The 13,410-nt window shown below is 45.0% G+C and overlaps 1 protein-coding gene and 1 long non-coding RNA gene across 4 annotated transcripts in view; one reads left to right on the plus strand and one right to left on the minus strand.

Annotated features, from left to right (window-relative positions):
* LOC140426827 (arginase-1-like) overlaps positions 1-5,770 on the plus strand; it is a 131,314-nt gene extending 125,544 nt beyond the window's left edge. The window contains exons 6-9 of one of the 3 annotated variants that reach the window (XR_011948307.1): positions 460-564; positions 3,086-3,222; positions 5,065-5,210; positions 5,476-5,599. Coding sequence is in view for 2 of the 3 variants with exons in the window: in XM_072512058.1 (XP_072368159.1) it covers positions 460-564; positions 3,086-3,222; positions 4,649-4,763; positions 5,476-5,494 (376 nt within the window). In the remaining variant the exon portion in view is untranslated. Of the gene's footprint in view, positions 1-459; positions 565-3,085; positions 3,223-4,648; positions 4,764-5,064; positions 5,211-5,475 lie in introns of all 3 variants that reach the window. The other 2 variants (XM_072512058.1, XM_072512063.1) reach the window with 2 other exon arrangements.
* Positions 3,346-13,410, minus strand: part of LOC140426844 (uncharacterized) — a 58,478-nt gene continuing 48,413 nt past the window's right edge. The window contains exons 2-3 of the long non-coding RNA XR_011948310.1: positions 3,663-3,859; positions 3,346-3,563 (exon numbers count right to left, since the gene is read on the minus strand). This is a non-coding gene — a long non-coding RNA (uncharacterized lncRNA). The remainder of the gene's footprint in view (positions 3,564-3,662; positions 3,860-13,410) is intronic.

Below are 13,410 nucleotides of genomic sequence, written 5' to 3' on the forward strand. Positions count from 1 at the left end.
ATAAAATATATATATTTTTTAAAAGCCTTCAGTTGGACTACAACCTCGCTTTAGTGGTCATTGATCGTGCATCAGCTTTATAAAAGGAAAGTTTTTTCAAAAGGTCATTTTTTAAAATTGTTATAAATGGAAAGAGGTAAGGTCTGTTGAGTGGCCTACTTCTGTTCTTTTATATTGCTTTAACTAAAAGAAATTTAAAAAAATAAATTTAGAATATCCAATTATTTTTTTCCCAATTAAGGGGCAATTTAGCGTGGCCAATTCAACTACCCTGAACATCTTTTCGGGTTGTAGGGGTGAGACCCACGCAGACACGGGGAGAATGTGCAAACTCTACATGGACAGTGACCCAGGGCCCGGATTGAATCCGGGTCCTCAATGCCGTGAGGCAGCAGTGCTAACAACCACTGTCCCACCGTGCCGCCGTAACTAAAAGTAATTCTACTTGATTCTTTTCAGGGATATTATAAAGAAATTAGGAATTAAATTTTTCTCAGCAACTGATGTCAATCACATGGGGATACAGAAAGTCATGGAGATGACCAGCGATTACTTGTATTCAAGGTATGAATTTTACCAATCATGAGTTAATTTAATGTCTAGAAAATTAGTAACAATTTGCATTTATCTCGAGATTTTAATGTAAATAAAAGTCTTAAGATGCTTCACAGATATGTAACAGTTTCTATGACATTCTTTTGTCCATTATTTTTACGGCGTGTTTACCTATTTATCATAAATTCTCACTCTGGAGCGCGGGGTGCTCCCCCTGACGATGTCACAGGCCTCGATTTCTCTCATCCTGAAGTGGTAAAAGGAACCAGAACAATGCAGGTCGTACAAGCCAATCTCCCAACTAAATGTTGATGCCAATCTATTGGCCAAGATCTTGGCCTCGAGAATAGAGGATTGTGTGCCAGGGGTGAAAGGGGAGGACCAGACCGGTTTGTGGAGGGGAGACATTTGAAGGCAAACATTAGAAGACTGTTAAATGTGATAATGAGGTCCTCCGAGGGAAGAGAGGTGGAGGTGGTGGTTCCCATGGATGTGGAGACTTTTGATCGGGTGGAGTGGTCCTGCAGGGTTTTGCGGACTGGGTCCAGTTGCTGTACCAGGCACCAGTGGCAAGTATGCGGACGAACTGAATGATTATTTTAGGCTGCACCGGGGGACAAGGCAGTGGTGTCCACTCTCCCCACTGGTGTTTGCCTTGGCTATAGAGCCACTGGCAATGGCGCTGAGAGCAGCGAAGGACTGGTGGGGATAGAACGGGGGGTTTGAAGCACAGGGTCTTGTTACATGCAGATGACCTGCTTTTGAATATCTCTGACCCGCTGGGGGGGATTGGAGAGATCATGGGGATCCTAGAGGAATGCAGCCGGTGTCCGGCATATAAATTGAATATGGTTAATCTTTCCGATTCCCACAAGGGGACAGGAGAGGAGATTGGGGGAGATGCCGTTCAAGGTGGTGGGAGGGAGCTTTTGGTATTTGGGCATCCAGGTGGCACGGGAGTGGGAGCAGCTGCATCAGCTGAATCTGGCTCAATTGGTGGAGGGGGACTTCAGAAGGTGGGATATGCTCCTGCTGTCACTGGCGGAGAGGGTCTAGATGGTAAAGATGACAGTTCTCCCAAGGTTTTTGTTTGTATTTCAGTGCTTGCCTATTTTTATCGCCAAGGCTTTGTGTGGGCGGTAAAACCCCACGGGTAAAGAAGATGCTGCTGGAGTGGGGTCGATGGGAAGTGCTGGCCTTACCGAATTTTAGAAACTACTACTGGGCGGCGAATATAGCAATGGTTAGGAAATGGAAATGGGTAGTGGGAGAGGGGTTGGTATAGGAGTGGGTGGAGGTGGTATTGGCTGCCACGAGGGTGTGGGGACAGTGGCAGAAGCATATGGGAGTGCAGGGGGCACCAATTTTTGGCAACCACCGGTTTGCACCGGGGGGGGGGGGGGGGGGGGGGGGGGGGTTGGGGGGGGGGGTTGGGAGGGGGGCTGGATGGAGGATTTCAGGGGTGGCAGCGTGCTGGGATCGAGCGGTTTGGGGACTTGTTTATCAATGGGTGATTTCCGTGTTTGGGGGAATTGGAGGAGGAGTTTGAGCTGCCCGGTGGGAATGGGTTCCGCTACTTGCAGGTCTCAACCTTTCCGCACCTACCGGTGCGGAAAGGCTGTACAGGACAAGGTATTGTCGAAAACGGAGTGGGGGAGGGGAAGGTCTCGGAAATTTATAAAGAGCTCATGGAATGGGAGGGAGCCCCGATACGGGAGGTAAATGAAAGTGGGAGGAAGAACTGGGCAGGGAATTATAGGCGGGGTTGTGGGAGGATGCCCTGAGTAGAGTCAACGCGTCCTCGTCGTGTGCCAGGCTTAGCCTGAAACAATTCAAGGTGGTCCACAGGGCGCATATGACTGTGGCCCGAATGAGCAGGTTCTTTGAAGGGGCGGAGGACAGGTGTGGGCAAATCATGTCCATATGTTTTGGGCATGTCCGAGGCTTAGGGGATTTTAGCAAGGATTTGCCGATGTCATGTCAAAGGTATTGAAGGTACGGGTGGTTCCAAGTCCAGAGGTTGCGATATTTGGTATGTCGGAAGACCTGGGAGTCCTGGGGGCGAGAGAGGTTGAAGTATTGGCTTTTGCCTCCCTGGTAGCCCGGAGACAGATCTTATTGGCGTGGAGGGACTCGGAACCCCCAAAATCGGGGGTATAGGTTTGTGACATGGCTGGGTTTCTCAGGCTTGAGAAGATCAAGTTCGCCCTGAGGGGATCAATGCTAGGGTTTGCCTGGAGGTGGCAGCCATTTATCTGCTTCTTTGGGGAAAATTAAGCCGTCAGCAGAGGGGGGGTGGGGATAAAAGGAAAGAGGAAGGCATGGGGTTGTTGGTTGAGGTGGGAAATAGTTAGTACCAAAGGGGATTGGTAAATTATGTATGTAAGCCATGTTGGATGGGCTTGGTTGGTTGGGTGGGGGTTATTTACTTTGTTGTTTTTCACCTTGGAAATTGTTAAAATTATATATACCTTAATAAAAATATTTGTAAAAAAAATAAATTCTCACTCTGATGTGATATTGCTCGTAGAATAAAGAAGCCGATCCATCTTAGTTTTGACATTGATGGATTTGATCCAATTCTGGCACCTGCTACAGGAACCCCTGTGGAGGGAGGTCTCACGTATGAACAAGGGATCTTTGTGGCAAGTGAAATCCAAAAAACAGGTATGATAAAGAGGAACACAACAGAAGATGTTTATGTTGTCAATGTGATTGGCTTCATTGGACAACTTATGCAAATTGAGAAACTTGGGTAAACAATGATATTTCATCCCAAATCATTTGTTGGGTATGAGTATACCAGAATTTGGGTAGTTGCCGCTCAATCAAGAAGGAAATGGAAAAAAAATCCAAGAATGAAAACCATTGGGCTGGTTTTGTGAAGGCCACGAAGAATTCAGCACGAGTTTGTAGAATCGAAAGAAATAACTTTATTTACAATTACAGCAGCACTGCTCTCTTCTCTCTAGCTGGTTCCACACTGGCCAAATATGTTGGATAAGGTCCTAATTCAGCCAAGAGGAGACAAAAATAATTTAGAAAATGCCCAGATCAGAAACTGAAGTCAAACATGGATAATGTACACATTGGGTGATTGGTTTTACCTCAATTACTTGCATTGACAGTGTTTCCCCTCGACATTCCCTTTGTCCATGCCACACTGTACAAACATTCCTTGGTTGAGCACAGATTTCCTCCAATTAAATGTCTGGAAGAATGAAGCCACTGTTTTCAATGTCTCCGCAAAACTCTGGTCCTTCGCTGCTGACTCCACTCCTCTTCCTGGTGACTGTCCATAACACTAGTTATTTGTGGCAAAATTGAGGGAACAATTATTTGAGGCAACCTACAATTTGAAAGTTTTTTGTTGAGCTAAAAATGAAGAATATCTAGATTTGAATTAAAATATTTGACCCCAAGAGGTGCTTCTAACCACTTGCCCATGCCATCTTGATTGTCTATTTCTATCTCTGTAACATCACCCAACTTCACGCTTGCCACGGTTTATCAGCTGTTAATAAAGATGCTTCTTTTAGCCTAAGCCTTGATTATTCCAACACACTTCTGGCTGGGGTCTCAGAGTCTTCGTTCCATAAAGTGACATAATAATCTGTCCGTGTCTTTTACTCTCATCAAGTCCCATTCAGCTATCAACCTTGTGTTACATTAGCTTCCAGTGAAAATTCTCATCCTTGCTTTCAAATTATTCCATCACTTTGCCCCATTCTGTCTCTGCAATCTCCTTCAGCCCTGGTCAGCACAGTGGCGCAGTGGATTAGCCCTGCTGCCTCACGGCACCGAGGTCCCAGGTTCGATCCCGGCTCTCGGTCACTGTCCGTGTGGAGTTTGCCCATTCTCCCCGTGTTTGTGTGGGTTTCGCCCCCACAACCCAAAGATGTGCAGGTTAGATGGATTGGCCACGCTAAATTGCCCCTTAATTGGAAAAAATGAATTGGATACTCTAAATTTATTTTAAAAATATCTCCTTCAGCCCTACACCTTCTGAGGTATCTGCAGTCATCTGATTTTGGCCTCGAGCATTCCCTGGAATTCCCTTCCTAAAATGCATTACCTCTCTTTCTTCTTTTAGGATGCTCTTTAAGAGATGGCACAATGCCGCCCTGCGGCCTCGCGGCGCTGAGGTCCCAGGTTTGTCCGTGTGGAGCCTGCGTGGGTCTCACCCCCACAACCCAAAGGTGTGCAGGGTAGGTGAATTGGCCACGCTAAATTGCCCCTTAATTGGAAAAAAGAATTGGGTACTCTAAAATCTTTTTAAAGGATGCTCTTCAAAACCCATCTCTTTGACCAAGCTTTTAGCCGCCATCTGCCCTAATATTGCCTCATGTGACTTGCTGTACAATTTTGTAAGAGTTTCAACACAGTTTTTAGCTCCAATGGCATGCCATCACACATACTTAAAACTCAAGAAGGAGTACTTATAATATTGTTATGAAACTTGAATCATTAACAACTGGTGCTTAGGAAGCTATTTTCTTCGATTTATAGATACTGAAATTGGGAGATTTCAGCAAAACAGAATGTTTATTCTCGAAGAATATTGCACCCATCAGATGTAAACCTGCCTTTTCAACTTGGGAGAAAACAGTTCCCAATTAGACTTTCATATTCTATGACTAGAAAAAAATTACAAGGTCAGGCTCTTACCAAAAATTGTATTCATATTCCTATACCCTTTTTACACATGGACAGCTTTATGTCACTTCTCTAGAGTGAAAACTTTTGATTTTGTTAAAGTTCTAGGTGAAAGAATAACTAGAAATCAGGAGTTTAAAGAAATACTTTTAGAATAAAGATACTAATTTGACCACATTTTCTGCGGGTCTCTGCTAGTAGGATATTAAATGTCAGATTTTGTCTCTCAGTATATAATTGTACTGTATGTATTTTCCTCTGCAGGCCTGCTGTCAGCAATTGATCTTGTGGAAGTTAACCCATCTTTAGGGAAAACAGAAGAAGAAGTTACATCTACTGTGAATTCTGGTCGAGATGTCATTTTGAAAGCCCTTGGCTATTTGGAAAAATAATCTCACTAGTCATTCTTTGCTGGAATCGTAGCAGTTTTTAACATTTGTCTCTTGTATCATAATTAAGTAGATTTGTGAATCATTTGTATCTCCAGGAAGCAAACAGTGCTTTTTAAACTATGTATAAAATAGTAATACAATTTGATAAAAGATTTATAATTTTTTAATGTTTAATATTTAATTGACGTCAAATCCTGGATGAACTCATGTCAGCTGCAATGTTCTCTGGTTCCAACTCCATTCCCCTTGTTACTCTATCGTGTTGAATCTGTTACATTAAGCTACAATGTTTCCAGAACAGAAACTGACCATTTTGGTCCAACTAATCTTTACTGGAATTTGTGCTCCACAAAACCTTCCTCCAACTCCTTTTCATCGAATCCAGTCATCATATTCTTTTATTCCTTTCACACTCATGTACTTCTCTAGTTTCACCTCAAGTGCATCTATGTTAGTTTCCTCAACTAATCCTTGCGATAGCTCTGCATTCTTTCTACTCTCACATTTTAAAAAATAATTCCTGACCTGAAGGATTGAGATTCTGCACTTGCAATTACTCATTTGGTGGTACGGAACTTGAATATTGCTGAAAATATGAGACATGCTGTTGAAGCTTCTCTTCTTGCACTCATCAGGGCAGGTACAAGAATGCCAAATTTAAAAGGGAACAATAATATTACTGCATAAAAAATTAGTGCTGTTTGGAAAGTAGACCCTGATTGGTCTAGCTGTCGCTATGGAGATTGCACAAGGGAACTATTGTTCCCCCCGACTGATAATCCTAAATTGGTTGATAGTATAATTCTTGCACACTCAAATATTAATTAGTCACTTGGCAATACAGAACTTGAGTAGATTTTTTTTAGATTTAGATTTGTCACGTGTACCGAGGTGCAGTGAAAAGTATTGTTCTGGCAGATCGTTCCAAAAACATAGGACATACGATAAATACATAATGTAAATACATGGACATAGACATTGGGTGAAATATACAGAGTATGGTGCCACAGCAGTAGAGAAGATGCTGAGAGAGATCAGTTCAGTCCATAAGAGGTTCATTCAGGAGTCTGGTAACAGCGGGGAAGAAACTGTTTTTGAATCTGCTAGTGCGTGTTCTCAGACTTTTGTATCTTCTGCCCGATGGAAGAGGTTGGAAGAGAGAATAATCTGGGTGGGAGGGGTTTGTTTATGCTGCCCGCTTTCCCAAAGCAGCAGGGGGTGTAGGCAGAGTCAATGGATGAGAGGTGGGTTTGCGTGATGGACTGTGCTGTGGTCATGACACTCGGGCATGAGCAGCTGCCATACCGGGCTGTGATGCAGGCAGATAGGATCTTTTCTATGGTGCATCTGTAAAAATTGGTAAGTCAATCTGGACATTTTGAATTTCCTTACTTTCCTGAGGAAGTGCAGTCTCTGTTGTGCTTTCTTGCTCGGTGCGTCTACGTGGATGGACGAGGACAGATTGTTGGTGATGTGTACACCTCGGAATTTGAAGCTGTTAACCATCTCCACCTCGGCACCATTGATGCAGACAGGGGTGTGTACAAAACTTTGCTTCCTGAAGTCAATGACCAGCTCCTTAGTTTTGCTGACATTGAGGGAAAGATTGTTGTCGTTGCACCATGCCACTATGTTCTCTGTCTCCCTTCTGTACTGACTCATCATTGTTTGAGATTTGAAACACTACAGTTGTGTCATCAGCAAACTTGCAGATGGAGTTGGAGCCAAATTTTGCCACACCACCGTGTGTGTATAAGGAATATAGTATAAGGAGTATTGCTACAAAAATATATTTTGTTGAAGCTTTTCACCCTGCACTCATCAGGTCAATCGCAGGAATACAAATGTTAGGAGAAACGGCAACTTTATCCTGTATGAGAAGAGAGTGCTGATTGGTTGGCGAATTGCTAGTGGTGTTGCCATGGAGAATGCATCAGTTAATGGTGACTGACAATTAACTCCCAAGCATTATTTGAAAATTTAAATCGGTCAGCTTGATTCATTGACCTGACGAATGAACTGATGAATGGCTATCACTTATTTAGCTTAGTTGAAACAGGTGCAATGTGTACATGTTCTTTTTGTCTGCATATAGGGTCTTGTGTATTAATATATATAGCTTCCAGTAAATGCACATGTGCCAAACTGTGAGCCAAACTGACAATCTTAAATTAGTTGTCAGCATCATCTTTTGCACACTGAAGATTATTTAGCAAATGTTGTCCAATCACAAAATCACACCTAATGTTGGATATCGTGTTTTGAGTTTTGCAAGAACAGGATAGTTGGGTACAGTTTTTACAAGCTGCTTCACGTTGCTACTATGCAGTAGCAATACAGGTGGCTTTCCCCACCAAAGGAAAATGCAGAGATCCTTCAGTGTGATTTGGACAAGTTGAGTGAGTGGGCAAATGCAGTGTAATTTGGAGAAATGCGAGGTTATCCACTTTGGTAGCAAAAACGAGAAGGAAGGCTATTATCTGAATGGCTATAAATTAGGAGAGGGAAATGTGCAACGAGATCTAGGTGTCCTCGTACACCAGTCACTGAAGGTAAGCATGCAGGTATAGCAGGCGGTAAAGGCGCCAAATGGTATGTTGGCCTTCATAGCGGGAGGATTCAAGTACAGGAGCAGGGATGTCTTGCTGCAATTATACAGGGTCATGGTGAGGCCACACCTGGAATATTGTGTGCAGTTTTGGTTTCCTTATCTGAATCACTGAATTTACAGTGCAGAAGGAGGCCATTTGGCCCATCGAGTCTGTACCGGCCCTTGGAAAGGACACCCAATCCAAGTCCACACATCCACCCTATCCCCATAACCCAATATCCCACCCAACATTTTTGGACACTAAGGGTAATTTAGCAAGTCCAATCCATCTAACCTGCACATCTTTGGACTGTGGGAGGAAACCGGAGCACCCGGAGGAAACCCACGCACACACGGGGAGAACGTGCAGACTCCGCATAGACAGTGACCCAAGCTGGGAATCGAACCTGGGACCTGGGAAGCAACTGTGCTAACCACTGTGCTACCGTGCTGCCCTGCACGGTATCTGAGGAAGGATGTTCTTGCTTTAGAGGAAGTGCAGCGAAGGTTTACCAGACTAAGATGGCGGGACTTACGTATGAGGAGAGATTGAAGCGATTAGGATTGTATTTGCTAGGGTGGCACAGTCGTTAGCACTGCTGCCTATGGTGCTGAGGACCAGGGTTCGATCTTTCAATGCATGAATACGTGCAACAAATAAAGCCTCAGAGATTTAATGGGTAACCACTTGTTCAAAAACGGTAGCACAGTGGTTAGCACTGTTGCATTACAGCGCCAGGAACCCGGGTTAGATTCCCAGCTTGGGCCACTGCAGAGTCTGAACGTTGACCCCGTGACTGCATGGGTTTCCTCTGGGTGCTCCGGTTTCCTCCCACAAGCCCTGAAAGATGTGCTTGTTAGGTGGATTGGACAATCTGAATTCTCCCACAGCATACCCGAACAGGCACCATAGTGTGGCGACTGGGGGATTTTCACAGTAACTTCAATGCAATGTTAAGGTAAGCCTACTTGTGACACTAATAAAGATTATTTTAAAAAAGATTTGTGGAAATGTTCAGTTGAATTTTTCTTGTGAATAACCTGAAACAAACATTGCAATTATATTCAGCAATTCATGTAGGAAAATGCATTTTTCAACCCTATCTTGTTCAAGTAACTGGCATTTCCCTCTCAAGATTGTGGATGGACACCAATTAAACTGCAGCAATGTTGCCCCCTACTGCTGAGTATGTTATTGCACCAGGTTAAAATCCAACAGGTTTGTATAGCTTTGTATAGATGGTCTACACCCAAAACATGCTGGGACAGGTGTTCTTGCAAGCCGCATAACTAGTGAAGCAGAGTATTCAAAGCTAAATAGTGGGGGGCAAAGGATCACATTTGGGAAGATGAGGTAAATCAAAGAGCCGAGACAAGCAAAAGTGAAAGATATTATGGGAAGAAATAGAGTACCAATGTTAAAAATGTAATACATTTCCAAAAAAAATGTTTTATACAAAATTACAAAACATACAAGCAAATACCTTTAACAAAACACCAATCCCATACAAATCCCCCTACAACATTGCAAAAGCAACAAAACAAAGCAGAAAAGACAAGACCCCCTCACCCCACAGCTACACATTCCTTCCCTCCCCTCCACCCCACCCTCTAACAGCTAGTGACCAATTCTCTAAAATACAATTTTTGTGAGGGCCACGAAGAATCCAGCACATGTTTGTAGAATCAAAAGAAATAACTTTATTTACAATTACATATATACAATAGCAGCAGTACTCCACCACTGCTCACTCCTCTCTAGCTGGTTCCACTCTCGCCAGCTATATTTATGCAGGAGACTGCTAATGATTCTCAGCCCCCCCCCCCTCATTGGGGAAGCTCATACTCACTAAGGATTGTGGGATTGCCATTAGTCCTCAGCCAGTAGTAATCAGGCAGGTTATAACAACAATATAAATGGCACCATCTCCAGTAGAGCCCTTCAATCAACCCTCTCACAGTATATTTGACCTTCTCGAGGTGCAAAACCCCATCGGCGGCACAGTAGCACAGTGGGTAGCACTGTCGCTTCACAACTCCAGGGTCCCAGGTTCGATTCCCACTCACAGTCTGTGTGGAGTTTGCACATTCTCCTCGTGTCTGCGTGGCTCCCCTCCGGGAGCTCCGGTTTCCTCTCACAGTCCAAAGACATGCAGGTTAGGTGGGTTGGCCATACTAAAGTACCCATACTGCTCAAAAGGATTAGGTGGGGTTGCTGGATTACAGGTGTAGGCTTAAGTGGGGTGCTGTTTCCAAGGGCTGGTGCAGACTCGTTGGGCCGAATGGCCTCCTTCTGCACCGTAAATTCTATGTCTATCAAATCCTCAAAACATGTCGAAGAACTTGGCGATATGGGCAACCTCCAGTCTAACGGGATCCACCTCTGTGCCACAGAGGCGAAGGCCAGGACATCCACCCCCACAGTCGTCCTCAGCTCCAGCACATCAAAAACATCCAAAATAGCCACCAGAGGGCAGGGTTCTAGCTCAATATTTAGAATCGCCGACATTGTGAATCCACTCCAATACGGAAGATGGCTGCATCAGGCAAATAAAACCACAACAAAGCTCCGCACCTGGAGGTACTTAAACATGTCCAAGTCCAATAGCCCAAATTTCTCCTTCAAATCCTCCTGGCCAGCAAACCGCCCTGCCAAAAATAAATCCTTACTCTCTCTAGCCCTCTCTCCCTCCATGTACAGAATGTGGCATCTATACTTGCCAGCTCAAACAGGTGGTTAGCACAAATGGGAGTCAGCCTTGAAGCCCCAACTTAAAATGCTGGCAGAGTTGCCTCCATATAGTTAGCGTAGCCAGCATCACTGGGTTCGTTGAGTACTTAGCCAGTGCCAATGGAAGTGGCGCTGTTACCAATGCCCCCTAACTTGTCCCCCTACATGACCCCCGACTCCATCTGAACCCAGAGACCCCCGGGTCTCTGCACCACCCACTGGCCGCCCAATAACAGTACTGCAAATTTGGCAACACTAAGCCCCCTGACTGTCTCACCGGGAGTCAGTGAAATAAAAAAATAGACATCTCAGCAAGATATTCATCTTACCCAATTAGACCCGGCCTGCCACGATAACGGGAGACTATCCCACCTCTGCAGGTCTGCCTTAACTCTACCCACCAGGATTGTATATTACAAACTCTGACGGCGCCCCAGTCCCCTGACACCTGGACCCCTAGGTATCGAAAACTAGTCCCCACCAACCAAAACGGCAACTCCCCTATCCGGCTCGCCGCCCTGATGCACCAACCACAAAATATTCACTCTTCCCTATGATTAATTTGTAACTGTAGATGGCACCAAATTGATGCAAAATATCCATAATATTCCCAATAGATGACCCCGGGTCCCTAATATACAGCAGCAAATCATCAGCTTATAATGACAGTCTATGTTCCACCCACCTCTAACGATCCCACTCCATGCATTTGAGGCCCTCAATGCAACGGCCGATGGCTCGATTGCAAATGAAAACAAGGGAGACATCGGGCACCCCTCCCTCATACCCTATACAAACGAAAGTACGCACAGCTCATGGTGTTGGTACAAACACTCGCAAATGGAGCCGCATACAGCAACCACACCCACAAAACAAATCCAGGACCAAACCCAAACGTCTCCAACACCGCGAAAAGGTACACCCACTCATCCCAGTCAAACGCCTTCTCCGTGTCCAATGATGCAATGATCTCAGTACCGGCCAGACTGCAGGAGTAAGCACTACATTCGGCAACCGACGTACATTCAACAACAACCTCCACCCCTTCACAAGCTCTTGGACGCTCTTCAAGCAGCGCTTCAAACTCTTCATGCAAGCCAATGAAAAACAGGGCGCCTCGGACGAAACGAAGATTGCCATGCTCCTCACTACCGCAGGTCAGCACGCCATCCATGTATACAACTCCTTGGTGTTCGCGGAAGGCGAGAACAAAGCTAAGTATGACATGGTCCTCCTCAAGCTCGACAAGCACTTCAACGTTGAGGTCAACGAGAGCTTTGAGAGGTATGTGTTATAACCTGCCTGCTTACCACTGGCTGGGGACTAATGACAATCCCACAATCCTGTGGGAGTATGGGCTTCCCCAATGAGGGGGGGCGGAGAAACCATTAGTAAACTCCAAGTATAAATAAAGCTGGCCAGTTTAGGAACCATCAGGAAGGAGTGTGCAGCAAGGGAAGTTGCTGCTGCTGTTATATATATGTTATTGTAAATAAATGTTATTACTTTGTATCCTTAAAACTCGTGCTGGATTCTTCGTGGCCCTCACAAAACTGGCGACGAGGGTTAAAGTGAATAGCTGTCTACACTGCTGAAGCCAACTCCCTGGGTTTTTGTTGGATACAGGTTGGAAGTTGTTTTCTATTATACCATGCCTCTGTACGGACGTTTGGATGTTTTTGATGCTGCGCTGGAAAGCTGGAACCAGTGCGCACAACGGATGCGTTACTATTTCCGGGCAAACAATATCACCAAAAACGAGTGCCAGGTGGTCATATTGCTCACCGCCTACGTTTGGGGTGATTAGGAGCCTTACGTACCCAGCTGCGCCGGACACCAAAACATTTGATGAACTTGTGAATATAGTGGGGCAACATTTTAACCCAACCCCGTCCACGATAGTCCAGCGTTACCGGTTTAATACCGCTGAGAGGACCCTTGGAGAATCCCTTGCCGATTTTCTATCCAGGCTACGCGGGATTGCGGAATACTGTGACTATGGTGAGACCTTGTCAGAAATTTTACGCGACCGTTTGGTTTGCGGTATTAACAATGCAGCCACCCAGAGAAAGTTGTTCGCTGACCCAACATTGACTTTTCTTTTTTTTAAAATATATTTTATTGAAAAATTTTTTCCCAAACAACAATTTTTCCTCTTACAAAACAAACGCAACAGTAACAATACAGAAATTTTTAACAATACACAAGTAACAAAACTCCATTATCTATTGACCTAAACTAAACTAACCCCCCCCCCCCCCCTCCCCCCTCCCTCCCCCCTCCCCCTGGGTTGCTGCTGCTGGTCATCTGTTTACCTACGTTCCCCTAGGTAGTCGAGAAATGGCTGCCACCGCCTGGTGAACCCTTGAGCCGATCCTCTCAGGGCAAACTTTATCTGCTCCAGTTTAATGAACCCCGCCATATCATTTACCCAGGCCTCCAGTCCGGGGGGTTTCGCCTCCTTCCACATGAGTAGGATCCTGCGC

This window comes from Scyliorhinus torazame, chromosome 1 (assembly GCF_047496885.1).
Source record: "Scyliorhinus torazame isolate Kashiwa2021f chromosome 1, sScyTor2.1, whole genome shotgun sequence".
NCBI classification, from domain to species: domain Eukaryota; kingdom Metazoa; phylum Chordata; class Chondrichthyes; order Carcharhiniformes; family Scyliorhinidae; genus Scyliorhinus; species Scyliorhinus torazame.